General features: G+C 44.8%; 1 protein-coding gene across 4 annotated transcripts; it reads left to right on the top strand.

Annotated features, from left to right (window-relative positions):
• Window positions 1-642: 642 nt before the first annotated feature.
• On the top strand, window positions 643-8,771 carry ZNF770 (zinc finger protein 770). Of its 4 annotated transcripts, none has more exons than XM_054162112.1 (2): window positions 643-805; window positions 6,284-8,771. In XM_054162112.1, the coding sequence occupies exon 2, from the start codon at window positions 6,427-6,429 to the stop codon at window positions 8,596-8,598; it is 2,172 nt and encodes a 723-aa protein (XP_054018087.1). In that variant the 5' UTR covers window positions 643-805; window positions 6,284-6,426; the 3' UTR covers window positions 8,599-8,771. The 4 variants fall into 4 exon arrangements, with proteins under 4 accessions (XP_054018087.1, XP_054018085.1, XP_054018088.1 ...); XM_054162110.1 differs by having other exon boundaries at window positions 643-857; XM_054162113.1 differs by lacking the exon at window positions 643-805 and adding an exon at window positions 1,180-1,195.
• Window positions 8,772-17,745: the final 8,974 nt, after the last annotated feature.

Here is a 17,745-nt window from a genome sequence, read left to right as displayed (position 1 = left end):
TCTTTTCCAGACTCAAAAGCCCCAGGTCCCTCAGCCTATCCTCACCAGGCAGTGCTCCAGACCCCTAATTGTCCTCTTAGTCCTCTGCTGGACCCTCTCCAGCAGATCCCTGTCTCTCTTGAACTGGGGAGCCCAAAACCGAAGGCAGTACGCAAGATGAGGTCTCAGCAGGGCAGAGTAGAGGGGGAGGAGAACCTGTCAGGTACTTATAGAGGGTGATAAGGTCTCCCTTCACCCTCCTCTTCCTCAAACTAAACAGTCTCAGTTCCCTCAGCTGCTCTTCATCAGACTCATTCTCTGGGCCCTTCACCAGCTTAGTTGCTCTTCCTTGCACAGGCTCCAGCCCCTCAATGCCTTTCTCGTGTTGAGGTGTCCAAAACCGAGCCCAGCACTGAACACAGAAGGTGAACCTCTGCAAGCCTGCTCCTTCCGTGCGCACGTTACTGGGCTTCCTTACACTTCCGGGAGCTATGCTTCCTTCCCCTCTCCCTTCCAGGCACCACTTCCCAGCGTTTTAGGCAGCTGGCTTTGGCCTTCAGCACCTTGATCGCACAACCGGCTAACTCCACCACCAGTCTTTAGCTGCAACCCCTGCAAGCACCTTCCTTTGCTTTTGCCTTCTTTGCAGCAGCACCCGGGGACGTTTTCTGCCAAGACGAAAACGAAGGGCCGGGAGCAGCTTCCCGGCGCTCCGGCGCGGCCGCAGCCCGGCCCGGCGCCCGGGAGCGGCGGCGGCAGGGGGGCAGGATTGTGAGGGGAACGGAAAGCTCCGGCCCGGGTTTCCCGGCGTCCCGCTGCCATCCGGGTAGGAAGAATTTAAGCGGCAGCAATCCCGGGAGGAGTGAAGGAACGTAGAGGTGTGGTGGTTGTCTTTTCGGGTCGTTTCCTTTTTTGTCCTCGGGGGCCCCCGGTCGCCGGCCTTCCCTTGCGAGCTCGGCGGCGGCCTCGGGCCGCTGGGCCAGGAGCGGCCGCGGCGCTGCCGCCCGCCGGCGCCGCGCGCCTGGGCGAAGCCTCTGAGCATCGCCGGGCGCGGGTGCGGCTGCCGGGGGGGGGTGGCGGCGGGCGGCCCGCCGGCGGCCGGGGCTCGCAGGGCGCGGTGCAGGAGCCGCGGCCGGGCAGGCGCGGCCTCAGCAGGGAGCCACCTTCCCGCTGCGGAGAGGCGCCCGCCGCCCGTCTCTGTCGCGGCCTGCTTGCTGTAAGAGCTGCCTCGCTGATGGCTTTTCAGCTTTGAACGGGATTTAAGTGTGTCCTGGTGGGGGGGAGGGGGATGTGGGTGTGTGGGGGGAGGGTGGTGTCACTGCCGGGGGTTCGGGCCCCTTCGAGCAGAACTTGGGTTTGCTAAGCCTTAAAGCAGCCCTCCTTCACCACCGGGTGATGTTTGGCTTTGGAAACCGCTACGAAAAATAAATGGAAGACGGGGAAGAATGAGGGGGGTTAGCTTGGAGGAGCTGCTGTTGATTTCTACATTAGCTTGCAGGTGAAGGTTACATTTCTGATGTAGTGTTTTTCCTCTATTGCAGCAGCCTAAGCCTTTCCCTAGGGATAGAGGGGTGAGGAAATCTTGCCTGCAATGTGTTTGTGTCTTAGATACTTCTCTCTTGCACGCTATACATACTGCATAAATCAAAAGTTAGATTTTTTCCCCCCTTTCTGGTCCGTAGTTAATGTTACAAAAGGCACCTTAAGTTTCCTTACACATTTATTAGTATAATGAATTTTCTTGTCATACTGTCTGGAAAACTGTAAGCACTAGCATATCTCAAAGATCTGAGGATAGATGAAAAAGAATAACGTGGAAGAATCCCTCAGTGGCAAATCTGGCAATGTACTGAATTTTCCATTTCTGAAGGGGCTGCTTTTGTGTTAGTAAGTCAAAGGAAAACGAGCCAGAATATCGATCTGGTGTAGTGTCAGCCATATGGGGGTGGGAATGGGAGAGAAAATGGTGCAAGTGGGTTGGTTTTTTGTTTGGTTTTTTGAGACTTCCAGTGTTGGAGATTGAGTGATCTCCTCACACAAGTTATTTATAAGTTCATTAAGGAAAAACTTTGCAGCTGTAAGGGCTGTACTTGAGTAGTCTGTGCTATGATTTGAAGCCATTTCTAGGCAATTATAAATGGCTTGAGGAACAGCTTATTCCTGTTTTCTGTAAAGCTGGTTCTTGTGGTTTGGTTTGCTGTTGTCTTTTTTTATTTCTTTTCTAACCAGGTCTCTTTAATTTTAATTTAAACATTAGTAGCTACTTTTATCTTTCCCTGTATATTATGCATTCGAGCTCTGATCATTCTTGAGCCTCTTCTCTGAGTTCATTCCAGTGAGTTCATAGGCTTGACTCAATTTGAAGGGCAGTATCAAAACTGGATAGGGTACTCCAGATGAATTCTAAACAGTAGTGAGCAGTGTGGAAGATTTATGTGCTAGTAAAGCTTTGCATTTGTTTGTGCATGCTGTTGGCACATTCCACTTCTGTTCCAGCTTAGATTCTAGGTCTTTCCTGCACAGCAAAAACCTAGTAAGTTGTTCTCTTTCCAGTTGATTATCCTTGCTTGCATTGAGGATCTTGCATTTCTTGTTAACATGCCCATACTGCTTATTTTTTAATGTTTCTTTTCATTAAAGAGGGAACAAAAAAACCCCAACCAACCCAAACCCAACAACCCCACCCCACCTTTTCAGGTTGTTAATTCTAATCTTTCATAGTTTTCTTCCATCAGGTTTTCATGTTGTTGCAACTTGCTGCCATCTGTAATATTAACAACCATAATCTTTACTTAATCATTAATACTAGACTTGGGAGGATTCTTTGTGAACCTTCAGTGGCCTGCATTACTTCCCGATTCAATGTTTCGGCATGACCTTGCAGCCAAGATGAAAATGAGCATCGAGTTAGTATTAAATTGGACCTGTGCCACAAACAAAATCTCTTCTTTCTCGTAAGGAAGTACCTTTTATGACTCTAATTAGGGCGAGCTTGTGTACTTCCAAGGCTGGCAGGAGGCAGGAGCTCATCTTCTGCTCTTTGATCTTTAGCAGCAGCATGTTTATTCCTTAGATGTGCAAGGCACAGAGCTCCCTGAAATAGATGTGGAGAAGTCTCTTCTTAGTAAATAGGATTGGAAAATATATTTGGGCCATGCAATAATGCCCATCTGAGTGCCTTTCTCCTTCCTCTGCATACCCTAAGTTTGCCTCATCTGAGTCTTTAGCCTTTCACAGGGCAAAAAAGACCCCCCCCACTCTGATTTTAACACCTTGTACTTTAGAGCATTTTGCTCATGCACCAAATAGAATCTTAAAAAGATTGCCAAGCTACCTACAAAATCCCTCGTGGAATATGCCACAGCTGTCTCTTACTTTGGCCTCTTTATTTCTTTTACCTGTCACTAGACTGCTTGAGCAGTTTCCCAATCTGTAAATTAGATCTGTATGACAGTATGTTAACTAAAATTCATCCATTTTTACAGTTCTTTCTCAGGAGGTTTTCCTTCCCTGCTAATGGTGGCTGCCTTGAGCTGCGCAGAAACTTTCCACAGAGCAAAGAAGCTTTTCTCATGTTCTCAGCCTGCCTGTCTCAAGCTTCACAGTAGCACAAACTAGAAAGCATTTGGTGTCACACACTGTCTCTTTAAACTCCCAGCTTTCACATGATATGACAACAGCTGGGAGAACAAGGGGGTCTCCTAAGAGTGGTGTTTTCTTATGTCTTGAAAAGAAAACTGAAACTATGTAGATGTTAAAATTCTATGGGAAAAGACAATAGGAAGGGAAAAGCTGATTTTTCTCAACTGCTTCAGAGCACTGGGAAATTCCATTCTGAACTATTTCAGTGAGATTAGGGAACTCCTCACTACTGTCATGACAACTGCAGCTAAGGTATCATAGTATCAGTCAGGGTTGGAAGGAACCACAAGGATCATCTAGTTCCAACCCCCCTGCCATGGGCAGGGACACCTCACACTAGATCAGGCTGGCCAGAGCCTTATCCAGCCTGGGCTTAAACACCTCCAGGGCTGGGGCCTCAGCCACCTCCCTGGACAACCCATTCCAGGGCTTCACCACTCTCATGGTGAAGAACTTCCTCCTCACCTTCAGCCTGAATCTCCCCACCTCCAGCTTCATTCCATTCCCCCTAGCCCTATCACTACCTGATATCCTGAGAAGTCCCTCCCCAGCCCTCTTGTAGGCCCCCTTCAGATACTGGAAGGCCACAATTAGGTCACCTCGGAGCCTTCTCCAGACTGAACAGCCCTGACTCCTTCAGTCTCTCCTCACAGGAGAGGTGCTCCAGCCCTCTGCTCAAACTTGTAGATATCCAGGTGTTTAATAAGGCCCACAGTTACACAGAATCACAGGAATCCTAGGATGGTTTGGTTTGGAAGGGACCTGTGAAGGTCATCTAGTCCAGCTCCCTGTGATTATATACAGAAACATATCTGTTAGAGGTCGAATGACCCTCCCAGGTGGCCAGGTTTCTTTCCATTAAGCTTAAGAAAAAATCTTGCTTCAGCAAACATTTTCAGACTTCTGTGCAGGTGTCTCAAATCTCTGTAACTTGCTTTGCATTGTGGTAGGCTTTTATTCTTTGCAGTCACTACTAATGGCCTTTTTAGACACTTTGGAATTGTTTTTGAAACTAGGGAAATTCACTCTTTGTGAAGGGAGAGGGCTTTTGGAGACACTTGAGTAGGTCATTTCTTTTTATTCTGGTAGGCAGAAAGAATACACAACTTGTGAGTTGTAGAATCAAAACACCACAAATCATAGTGAGTAGAAATTGTCCTAACAATTATGCTGTTGCTTTCAAGTTTGCTTCCTTCATTCATTCCCCCTTTTATAAGGGGATAGAGATAATACCATGGTTGCATGCTGCAATTTACCAATTGAAGTTAATTCAGAGACAATTAAATTGGTTTTCTCTTGCTTTGGTGGGGTGTTGTTTTGGGTTATTTTTTGTTTGGCTTTGTGGTTGGTTGTTGGGTTTATTATTTTCTTTCCCAGTGGGCCTAGAAGCTATACATAGAAAAACCAGGTTTCCCAGAAACAGAGAGAGAGGAAATTTTGAGCACTTAAATTTGTGGCAGAGAACACTTAGTTTCAAGGTTCACAGCAGGGAAGGACAATGAAAATAACTGTGGTAAAGAAAGGATCAGCTGAGAGCAAGGTAAAGCTTCATGAGAGGGTGATGTATTGGAGCAGGAGCCCTGCCAAGGTCAAGGAGCCTCCTGCAGCAGAAGTTAAGACTACTTTGGAGGCCATCTAAACATGAGTTAGCCCCACAGTGGATAGCTTGGGCAAAGTGGTTGCTTTGAGTGCTTTCTAGCTGTTCCTGTGAGTATTTCAATAACTTTTTATGCACTCAGGTACTTGTGAAGTTATTGCTACTTGGTTTTAAATCCTTATGGCTTAGCTCACCCAGGTGTGTTCTGTCTGTTAAAAATACAAGCAAAATTAAAACTATTTCAAGACTTTGGTTTGGACTCCAAAATTCATTAGGATGAATTATGTTAACAGCCTTTATTGATGATGACTTAAGAGTGTATGCATGGTCAGGTATCACAACTGATACTCTTCCTGGCTCTGTAGTGGGATAGTGACCACAGCCTGTGCTCATTCTCATTCTGGGGCTTATCCTTGTTCTGCTCATAGTTTGTTTAGAGTGTTGCTCTTCCTGACTGCTTCTGGCATTTGCCATTTTGAGAGAGTAAAAGCTATCTATCTTATTCTATTGCATTGCTGGATACAGTTGATGGGCAGCAGAAATGTGAATAGTAACTTAAATCCTACATTGAAACTAAGTATTTTTTACTTCTAACTTAGTGCTGTACTCATTGAATTTCCATTTCTGAAGCCCAGGAATCCCTAGTTCTTCTTTTTGTCTGATCTTCATAAATACTATGTCTAGGAGTTAGAATTACTGCTGTTGGAGAGAGGTTTATTGCAATAAGTTCTTGTGGGTTTCATTTGGGGGGGGGGGGTGTTTGTTGTTTCTTAAGAATAGGCTTTTTTAATATATAAATAGCATAATATAGCTGAACTGTATATTTGGAAATATAGCTGCATTTACAGCACAGAAGACTTAAACTTGTTTCTTCTGGAAATCAGGCTTTCCATATCTTGTAACATGATGATTAATGACTCTCATGTAAAGAAAGTGGTTTAAGCTAAGTTAAATCAGGAGCATTCTAATCTAGGTGCTTTTGGGTCTCTTACATAGAAAACAGGAGACAAGCTTAGGCAATTATGTGTTAATATAGGCTAAATAATACTCTTTTTCTTATTTTAGGGACCTGTGGGATTTAAGAATCTTTCTCCTAAGAAAATTTCCTGCTTCTACAGCCTTCCACCTTAGCATGCAATTGATGATTTCGCTTGAGCTACCTGTCTGAAGACCCTAACGCTAGGCAAGCTGTAATTGCTGTTGTAAAAATGTTAAAGGTGCAGCAGCGTGTAACAGCTGACAGGATACCCAAGAAAAAGCCATACATTTGTGACATTTGCTACAAACAGTTTGAGACTCCATCAAAATTAGCTAGGCATTTTCTGATACATACTGGTCAAAAGCCGTTTGAGTGTCACTTATGCCATAAAACATTTAGGCAGTTAGTCCACCTGGAGAGGCATCAGTTAACCCATAATCTGCCTTTTAAGTGTGTTGTTTGTTACAGAAACTTCAAGAACTTAATCACTTTCTTAAAGCATCAGGAGCTTCATAATGAGAACTGTCAGAATGATACCAAGCAAGCAGAAAGCTCTGTGAAGTCTGAGCAAGACAGAGTCACTTCTGGCACATTTCAGTGTTCTGCGTGCTGGAAATCTTTCGCAACTGAAGAGAGGTGGATGCTGCATCAGTGTCTGAAAGGAGATCATCTACATGGTGCCAGAAGGAGGAAGAAAACTCATGCTTGTGAATCATGTAAGAAGACATTTCCATCAAGATCTAAACTAGCAAGACACTTCCTTATTCACACCGGCCAGAAACCTTATAAGTGTTCTCTGTGTGGTAAATGTTTCAGGCAGTCGACGCACTTGAAAATCCATCAGCTCACACACACAGAAGAAAGGCCTTTTCAGTGCTGCTTTTGTCAGAAAGGGTTTAAAATACAGAGCAAACTCATAAAGCACAAGCAGCTCCATGCCAGAAATAAGACTTTCCCCAATATTGCACACAGAGCAAAGAGTCTTAAATATCCCAGGCCGTACAGCCTGGCGGAAGGAAAGAGGAGTAGTTTTGAGAATGCTGACGCTTGTGAGCTGCGGGAGAACGACCCACATGATGTTCACACAATTTACATTGTACCCTTCCAGTGCCCAGTGTGTGAGCAGTGCTTCGAAACTGAGCAGGTTCTAAACTTGCACAAATGCTACCTGAAGGATGGCAAAGGCTCAAACAGCGGGGCGACGGCGTGCAGCCAGGCGGGCAGCATGAAGAATAAGGTCCTAATGAAGCTGAAGCATACTGGGGGAAGGGCAACAGATTTCTCTCTGTCTGGCAGAAAAAGTACAAAATCGGGTCACTTTAAAAGTCCTGACCTGGTTGCAACTAAAGATCAACGTTCAGATCAGCATGCTTCCACTAAACCTCTCAAGGATTCCTGCAGCAAGCTTGACATGTGCAAGGTACTTGGTAATCGGATGAAGAGAACGTTTGCTGTGCCGCTCCCTTGGCAAGAGCACCCACAGCCTTCTGATTTGGGCATCCATTTGAAAGGTATGCTGGCTGGGGAGAGCATGCTAACCACCCACGATTCGCTGGATAATAAAGGTGATGCTCTGTATGGTTCCTCGGATGGTAGGCTCTTTGATAAGCCGGAGGTACTGCGCTGCGTTTTCTCGGCTTCCGCTAAAAATAGGCACGGCAGACACAAAGTGTGTAAATGTGACAGATGTGAAAAGAGCTTCCCATCTTCATCCAAACTTCAAAGGCATTATCTTACACACACGGGACAGAAGCCCTTTGGCTGCAATATTTGTGGGAAGGCATTTAGACAGTCGGCTCACTTGAAAAGACATCAGCTCACCCATAACGGAAAGAGACCCTACAAAAGCCCTGCTCGCAGGGTAGAATGTGAAAACCTGAACAGACTTCTCAATCAGCAGGGAGATCACATTGAATTTAAGCCTTCTCTGTCTCCTCAAACACCTTCACAACCACCCAGCTTTCAAGAATTTGAGCTGGTTGAGTCAAACCAGACAGCTGAAATCAAAGTTGAAATCAAGACAGAGGACTTTGTTATTGACACGAGCAGCAGAGACACACAGCCTTACTTGTGTGGTAAACTGGTGGAAGAGGAGCAAAGCCATTCCACCTATTTGCATGAGTTTTCTGAGGGCACTAAAAAAAGTGTCATTGGTAGCAAATTCTATCAATGCAGCATCTGCTACAAAGCTTTTAAATCACCTTCCAAGCTTGAAAGACATTACCTAATGCATGCTGGACAGAAGCCATTTCCATGCCTAGTTTGTGGTAAAAATTTCAGGCAGGCCCCACATTTGAAAAGACATCACCTTATTCACTCCAGAGAGAGCTTGAAGCTGAGTTCCACTGAGCAAAAACCAGAGAATATATTGGGTTTGTCAAAAGTGGATAATGGTCTGTGAAATTAGATATTAACCTTTTGTGGCAGCATTATTAAGAGGCTTATTTTAGACTGAACAATTGAGTGAAGGGAATTTACCCTTTGCTGTTGTGGAGACGACCCGGTGAAGAGCTAACTTGCTGTCTTCACAACTTCTCTCAGTTCTGATGAATGTGAGATGTTTAAAACAAAAAAAAATAATCCACTTTGCATTTCTCTTCCTTAATTTATAAATACATACTCTGTATTAGTAGTGTTGTAACAATCTGCAGTGCTCCAGGACTCAGCTATTCAAAGTTCTACCTTTTCCCACATAGGCTTTTATGACTTGATGCTGTCAGGAGAGAACTATCAGAAAACAAAGATCCAAAAAGGTGATTTCCAGAATACAAGGTGGGGGGGGGGAGGGGGGGGAAATGGCCCTTTCACCTTCTTCTGGCTCCCTAGATGTTGTAAAGAACATTTGCTGTACTTATATCTTTTTAAGAAATAAATGCTTATTTTTAAACGAAGCTGGGGGGGAGGGGAGGGGGGATAGAAAAAGGGGGAAAAAAAAAAGGTTGAGGCAAAAAAAAGATGTTGTGGCATTATAGGATAGTAGATAGAAGAAATTCAGCTGCTTTATTATGTGCTTCAAGATCTGTGGATGAGGAATTAGATCTTCTTGCCTTGAAATGATCAAATATTAAGCAGACAATGCTAAAATAGCAGGGTTTATAATCAATTAATCCATTTCACCACTTCATTATCTTAACTTTTCTTTGTTCTTTGCCTTTCCTAAGCTTTTTTTTTTTTTTTTTGGCCAATTCATGCAACACTGAACTATTTTTCTGCATTACAAATGGGCTTGCTATCTGTCCTGGTCTCCTTTCCTTTTAGTTGTAGATACTGCACCAGTAGAGGAAATGTTCTCTATGCTGTGCTGGTAACTCAGAGGAGCAGTTTTGTTGGGAAGCCACGCTCTCAAAATAGGAGAGTTTAATATTTACTTTCAGCTCAAATTAACTAATTCCAATTTTATGTTAATAGAATCTGTAGTTAAACTTTCTGGTAAGTACAGAGCTTTGCCCATTGTAGCTGCGGGGCTGGCAAAAAGTGTGAGTGCAGTGGAGTTTTCATCATGATGAACAATGATGAAGTTTGGTTTGCCTTTTTTACCTCTGAGTAAAATAACCTTTAGGATACTTTCCTTTGTTAGGCAACTTTTGGCTAGTTGAAGCTTTTTAGTTCTAAATCAACATGGCTGTAAGATACATGGCATTCTTCTCACTATTTAAATAGATCCATATTTATTGAAGTAAGATGGTTTGGTTTTGCTGTGGCATGAGCTTCGTAGTGTTTGGTATAAATGAAGTGAAGGGAGAAGGAAGCTTTTATTTTCCTACATGTTATTCTTTCCCATTTTCAGAGAGAATAAAAACAGGAGAGATACTCAGAGGCAGTCTGTAGGTGCTATGGGTTTTGTCTGGCAGAAATTCAGTACATTAATAATTGCTACAGTTATATCTTGAGACTTTTTTTTTTCCTCCCTATGTGAATTGTTTCATATTGGAAGACAGAATACTGTATAAAATGATTTGAAAGTGTATTGTAGAGCTCTTCTAAAATACTTCTAATAAACTATTTTATTTATATTGTACTTTTAGTTGTATACTTTGTGTGCCAAACAGAGTTTTGGAGCTAGATGCAGAGAAGTTACCAAGCTCACCGTGATCTGGTAGTGTGCTCATGCAGCCCTGAAAGCAAATCATATCCTGGGTTGCCTCCAGAAGATTGTGGCCAGCAGGGTGAGAGAGGATTCTGCCCCTTGGCTCTGCTCTTCTGGGAACCCCACCTCAAATACTACATCAAGTTCTGGTGTCCCCAGCATAAGGAGGACACAGAGCTGTTGCAGTTGGTCCAGAAGATGGCCACGAAGATGATCCAGGATAGGCTGACAGAGCCCAGAAAAGACTCTTGAGGGGACCTCGGAGCTGCCTTCCCATACTTGAAAGGATCCCACAGAAAGGCTTTTTCATCAGGGTGTCTGGAGACACGGCAAGGGAGAATGGTTTTAAGCTGAGGTAGAGTAGGTTTAGACTTGATCTTAGGAAGAAGCTCTTCAGTATGAGGGTGGTGAGACTGGAATAGGCTGCCCAGGGAAGTTGTAGATGCCTCCTCTCTGCGGGGTGTTCAAGGCCAGGTTGGTTGAGCAGCAGTCTAGCTGAGAGGTGTCCCTGCCCATGGTGGGGAGGTTGGAGCAGATCATCTCTGAGGTCCCTTCCAACTGAGGCCATTCCATGATTCTATGAATTCGGGGTGTTAGAGCAATAAGTTTTGTTTCAGGTGTTTGTTTTGGGGACAAAATAGAAATACCTTCAAGCATAATAAGATCTTTCTGAAGGAGTCACAGGCATTTTAAAAAATGCTGTGTGTAGAGAGTCTTTGCTTAGAGATCACTACACCTGGTATGTTTTAAGAAGACCAACTTGAGTAAAATGAGCTGGGGGATGGTTCAGGGGGTGAACAGACATACATGGGAAGTGTCAGTCTGATTAACTTGGAAACTAATGTTGTCTTTGAGCTGCAGGGGATTTCAGAAGAGCAGTGAGGGCCACTTTGCTTATCTGGCTCTCTGTGAAAAGTTCTGTGTCAGTATAAACTCCATTCTAGGGGGATTATAGCATCAACTAGCTACGAAGAGGTAAAGCTCTTCCTAAGAGTTCAGGGGAGGAGGGAGGTTGAAATCTCATTTCTTTTGAAGCTACCAGTAAAATTCTCCAAGTCCCTTGGAGAATCTGAGCTGGAGTGGTTTTTCCCAGTGTTAACAATACCACTCTGTGTGGTTCATGAATATGTTAGTAATTTTCCATAATGCTTCGAGGCAAGTTCAAGCCATCAATCTTTGAAGTATCTCTGGTGACAGAGACACTGCCTGTGGTTTTGTAAGAAGGAGCTGATGGCTAATAATAATGTTAATCATAAAGTACTGAAGTAATGATTTATTATTTTAAGCTGTATGAAGAAACAAAGCATATTGTAAGGAGGAAAGCAGTGAGTGTTGGGTTAATATGGAGCTCCCCTCAAGGACCAAAAAAACCTCTCAAACTGCATTGATTCTGCCTGGAGAGAGTTCTGGGTGGAATAAAAGAAGGGCCAAATGTTTTAAAATAAGCAGAAAAAGGTAAAAGGGATTTTTAAAGACAAAATTAAGCAATGTTAAACCCACTGAAGCTGCAGGACTGACTGACCACATCAGATCACATTTTCTATCTAGAAACGGAGCTGTTGGTAACTTGGAAGCCTTCATTGATTTGATTGCTGTGCTCTCTCTGCAGTGCTTGCAGAAAGTCAAAGCTTGGAGAAGTTTTGGGCTGGAGAGTTGGGCAGGGAGAAATGCATTGAAATTCAAAAAGGCCAAGTGCAGAGTCTTACACCTGGGAAAGAACAACCCCATGGATCAGTACAGGTTGGGGACTGACCTGTTTGGAGAGGAGTGAAGGGGAAAAGGACCTGGGGGGTCCTAGTGGGTGGGAGGTTGACCGTGAGCCAGCAATGTGCTCTTGTGGCCAGGAAGGCCAATGCCATTCTGGGGTGCATTAGAAGGGCTGTGGTTAGGAGCTCGAGAGAGGCTCTCCTCCCCCTCTACTCTGCCCTGGGGAGGCCACATCTGGAATATTGTGTCCAGTTCTGGGCCCCTCAGTTCAAGAAGGACCTCAGGGAACTGCTTGAGGGAGTCCAGTTTTTGTCTGGAGGGGTTGTTTTTCTATAAATATTTCTATGTATGTCTAGAGAAAAAACAAATTCCAAAAGGAAGGAAGCCAGCCATAAACCACACCATTCAACCACTCTGGTAGCTGCTTCTCACCAAGTGTTTGGGTTTCTCATTGTCTGTGACCTGCTCTCACTGTTGTACCCAGAGCCAACAGCAAAAGTTAGGCAAACCAGGAGATCAAACAGGCAGAAAAAGGTAAAAGGGATTGTTTTAAAAGAGAACGTCTGCAACATTAAACCCTGAAACTGCAGGACTAACTGATCACATCATCCATTTTCTATCCAGGAATGTAGCTCCTGGTAAGTTTGAGACATTAGTTAATTTGATTGCTGTGTTATCTGTGCAGTGCTTGCAGAAAGTCAAAACTTGGCAAAGTTGTTGGCTTCTAGGTTGGGATTATTTTTTTTTGGTGGTTTTATTTGTTTTGATTTGGTTTGGGGTTTTTTGGGGGGGTTGTTCTGTGGGGTTTTTTTGTTTGGTTTTCCATAAATATTGCTACATCTGTCTAAGGGGGGGGAAAAACTGAAGGAAACCAGTCATAAACCACACCATTTAACCACTTTGGTAGCTGCTTCTCGCTGCTTGGTTTCTCCCTTGCCTGTGATCTGCTCTCACTACTGTACCCAGAGTCAACAGGAAAAGTAGTGAGGTAAATAGGAGACAGCCACAAAAGAAACTCAGCTGAGGTGAATAGAATGGAATTAACCAGGTTGGAAGAGACCTTTGAGATCATGAAGTCCAACCTACCAGCCAACACCATCTAATCAACTAAACCATGGCACCAAGCATCCCATCCAGTCTCTTCCTAAACACCTCCAGGGATGGTGACTCCACCACCTCCCTGGGCAGCACATTCCAATGCCGAATGACTTGCTCAGTGAAGAACTTTCTCCTCACCTCGAGTCTAAACTTCCCCTGGCACAGCTTGAGACTGTGTCCTCTTGTTCTGGTTGCCTGGGAGAAGAGACCAACCCCCACCTGGCTACAACCTCCCTTCAGGTAGTTGTAGATGGCAATAAGGTCTCCCCTGAGCCTCCTCTTCTGCAGGCTAAGCAACCCCAGCTCCCTCAGCCTCTCCTCCCAGGGCTGTGCTCCAGACCTCTCCCCAGCTTTGTTGCCCTTCTCTAGACACCTTCCAGCAAGTTAACATCTTTCCTAAACTGAGACCTAATTTGCTAATGAGACCTTAGGCTTCAAATTAAGATGCTGGATCTAATGTTTAGTTTTCCTGGCTGTAAAACTGGAAGTCATGGTCTCACAACAGTTCACTTGAGTACCACTTGGCTAAGTACAGCTGGGTGACTCTTAGTAAAGACCATGAAGTGAGTTCTAACAGCCCTTTGTAATAATGTTGGACATCCTTAGATCTCCTAAATAACTAAAGGAGTGATGGTTCACATTCCTAGCATGAGGTATTGTGGATTTTTTAAGTGCAAGTTTTACCTTAACAGAGTAGTTTTATGGTCTGATGGCTATGAGTGAGATGGCTCAGAAGGAAAGCTGAAATTACAGAAGTGGCTTTTCTGTGCTCTCATATGCTTTATTTTCTCCAGGCTGAGCAAATTAATTGCACTTTGGGTATGATTAATACTGTCAAGCACTTTGGAAACAGCAACTTTTTTAGCATCTGTTTAAAATACATATATATATATAAATATATATATATATAAAAATTAATCTTCAAAGTCTATGTAAGTGGAGGAGAAATCAGCTTTCTGCCAGCAAAATCACTCACAGGTAGAACTTTCCTGTTCAGAAAGTGCCATTATAAGGTGAAAGTGTCATACTGTCAGCCCTGAGCTGTCACGAGCCTTTGAATGCTGTTTTAGGGGGTTGGGTCAGCCATCAGCAAGTTTGCAGATGACACCAAGTTAGGAACAGATGTTGGTCAGTTAGAGGGTAGAAAGGCTCTGCAGAGGGACCTTGACAGACTGGACAGATGGGCAGAGTCCAACATGATGGCATTCAACAAATCCAAGTGCCGGGTGCTGCACTTTGGCCACAGCAACCCCATGCAGAGCTACAGGCTGGGGTCAGAGTGGCTGAGAGCTGCCAAACAGAGAGGGACCTGGGGGTGATGATTGACAGCTGCCTAAACATGAGCCAGCAGTGTGCCCAGGTGGCCAAGAGGGCCAATGGCATCCTGGCCTGCATTAGGAATAGTGTGGCCAGCAGGAGCAGGGAAGTCATTGTGCCCCTGTACTCTGCATTGGTTAGGCCACACCTTGAGTATTGTGTCCAGTTCTGGGCCCCTCAGTTTAAGAAGGACATTGAGACACTTGAAGGTGTCCAGAGAAGGGCAACAAGGCTGGGGAGAGGCCTTGAGCACAGCCCTGTGAGGAGAGGCTGAGGGAGCTGGGGTTGTTTAGCCTGGAGAAGAGGAGGCTCAGGGGAGACCTCATTGCCCTCTACAAGTACCTGAAAGGTGGTTGTAGCCAGGAAGGGGTTGGTCTCTTCTCCTAGGCAACCAGCACCAGAACAAGGGGACACAGTCTCAAGCTGTGTCAGGGGAGGTTTAGACTTGAAGTGAGGAGAAAGTTCTTCACCGAGCGAGTCATTCGTCATTGGAATGTGCTGCCCAGGGAGGTGGTGGAGTCACCGTCCCTGGAGGTGTTCAAGAGGAGATTGGATGTGGCACTTGGTGCCATGGTCTAGTCATGAGGTCTGTGGAGACAGGTTGGACTCAACGATCCTTGGGGTCTCTTCCAACCTTAGTTATACTGTGATACCTTGATTACTTCTCTGCTCTGCTGTTCTCATTCCTGTCTACTTTCAAGATGTGCTAATCATAGATTTGTGCAAGCTGGAAAAGACCAGGAAGATCAAGTCCAACCATAATGTGTGGCTTGATTCTGCCACACACCTGACAGAGTTTGGCTATGTGGCTGAAATGTTTCATCTCCACTGGAATCCAGTGCCCCTGGTCCCAGTGTGTGTGGATTTCTGGAACCCTGTGTGTGACTGCACTCAATTTCTAGTGGCATCAAGGAAAATCCATCTCCCTGGTATGCACACCTGCACTATTTTATTGGTGTATTTTTAAAGAGAACATAAATCTGAAGCCTTAATATGTGTTTGCCAAAGTAAGATGCTGAGCTACAGAAGCTCAGATGGTTTCTTCAGTTCCTGCTTCAGGATCTTCTTATAATCAAAATGGAAATAGAGACAAGGAAAGAGGTTCCTGTTACCTGAAGGGGGCTACAAGAAGGCTGCAGAGGGACTGTTTGCAAAGGCCTGCAGTGATAGGATGAGGGGCAGTGGTTTGAAATGAGAGAAGAGATTTAGATTGGATGTTAGGAACAAGTTCTGCACCACGAGGGTGGTAGAACACTGGAGTAGGTTGCCAAGGCAGGCAGTTGGGGCCCCATCCCTGGACATTTTCAAGGTCAGTCTGAAAAGGATGCTGAGCAACCTGATTTAGTGGAGGATGTCCTTGCTCAGTACAGGGAGGTTGGAGTAGATGACCTTTGGAAGTCCCTTCCAACCCAAACAATTCCTATATTTCCATTAGATATGCTTCAGTTTTGTCTGCAGTCTGCTTTCAATTTTTACCATGAGAGAGGCTATGTGATTAAGAATCTACTTTTGCAATGATGCTGCAAATTGAATCCTAGAATCAACCAGGTTGGAAGAGACCTCAGAGATCACCAAGTCCAACCTATTACCTAGTGCCTAACACCTCCTGACAACTGAACCATGGCTCAAAGTGCCACATCCAATCCTTTTCTGAACACCTCCAGGGATGGGGACTCCACCACCTCCCTGGGCAGCACATCCCAATGGCCAATTACTCTTTCTGGGAAGAGCTTTCTCCTCACCTTGAGCCTGAAAATAGGCTCAACTTTCCATAGCATTTCTCATGCTGGCACTAGCAGAGAGGAAATGAATTCCCTTAGAAGCTCATTTCAGTGATGAAGGGCCTCATGTTTCTCTAGCAAGCATGCTAAAGTCTTTCCTTCTTTTGTCCCTTAAAAATTTTATCCCATAACAGCCTCTCACAGGCTATCTAGCCAAAGTTTCTAGAACCATTGTGACCACTGTTCTCTCATCTTCACACCAATGTTCTGCTTCTGTTGGTAGGAACCTTCTCCTAGGCAACCAGCACCAGAACAAGAGAACACAGTCTCAAGCTGTGCCAGGGGAGGTTTAGGCTGGAGGTGAGGAAGAAGTTCTTCATAGAAAGAGAGATTGGCCATGGGAATGTGCTGCCCAGGGGGGTGGTGGAGTCACCATCACTGGAGGTGTTTAATAAGAGCCTGGATGTGGCTCTTGGTGCCATGGTTTAGTTGATTAGATGGTGTTGGGTGATAGGTTGGACTGGATGATCTAAGAGGTCTTTTCCAACCTGGTTAATTCTATTCTCTTCTAAGTCTCTGAAGAGAATTAGAATAGCCCAGCCTGTTCTAACTTGAGCTGTTACCCAAATGTGTGCCCAGCAACAGGAAGCTAAGAATGACATAAGCTCTCGTATTTCCCCACCTCCTTCACTAGAGGCACTGCTTGCTATTCTGGGCTGGAAAAGCAGCTGGGTTGCTGAATTAACCATATTTTCCTGCAGTCACGAGCTCAGAATTTCCATTGAAGTTCCTGTAAGTTTTGCACAAAGAAAAACAACAACAACAACAGCAAAAAAAAAAGAAGCCAGGGCAGTAGATTGGCCAGAACGTGTGCTAAATAAATATTTACAGACAGATCAGAATGCTTCTGACGGCTTCTTTACACTTGAAAATTCTAACTATTTTAAGAAGCATCTGTTACTAAACTGAGGCATCATTCCTTGAAAGTCCCCATATTTACTGAGTGGAAGTACACACATTTACTGAGTTAAGCACCCATGCTTAATGAGATGAGAACGGGGACAAACTCTTGGGCTGGTGGAATGCACAGAAATAAAACAGCAAAAGCAATGAATGAAAGCTAGGAGCAGGCTGCATGTGTAGTTTGTGGCTGTTAACTTTAGGAAGGCTAAGCTGTAACCAAAGGAATTATCCTTGTCATTCTCATTATCAATTATCCTTGTCATTATCAATTATCCTTGTCATTCTCATTATCAGTTTAAGAAAGATGTTGACTTGCTGGAAGGTGTCCAGAGGAGGGCAACAAAGCTGGGGAGGGGTTTGGAACACAAGCCCAATGAAGAGAGACTGTGGGAGCTGGGATTGCTCAGCCTGGAGAAGAGGAGGCTCAGGGGAGACCTTCTTGCTCTCTAAAGGAGGTTGTAGACAGGAGGGGGCTGGTTTCTTCTCCCAGGCAACCAGCACCAGAACAAGAGGACACAGTCTCAAGCTGCACCAGGGGAGGTTCAGACTGGATGTTAGGAAGAGATTCTTCACAGAGAGAGTGATTGGCCATTGGAATGTGCTGCCCAGGGAGGTGGTGGAGTCACCATCACTGGAGGTGTTTAGGAGGAGACTT

Source organism: Dryobates pubescens, chromosome 5 (genome assembly GCF_014839835.1).
Source record: "Dryobates pubescens isolate bDryPub1 chromosome 5, bDryPub1.pri, whole genome shotgun sequence".
In the NCBI taxonomy this organism is placed as follows: domain Eukaryota; kingdom Metazoa; phylum Chordata; class Aves; order Piciformes; family Picidae; genus Dryobates; species Dryobates pubescens.
The sequence above is the reverse complement of the archived record's forward strand: the minus strand, read 5'-3'. Positions and strand labels throughout refer to the sequence as shown.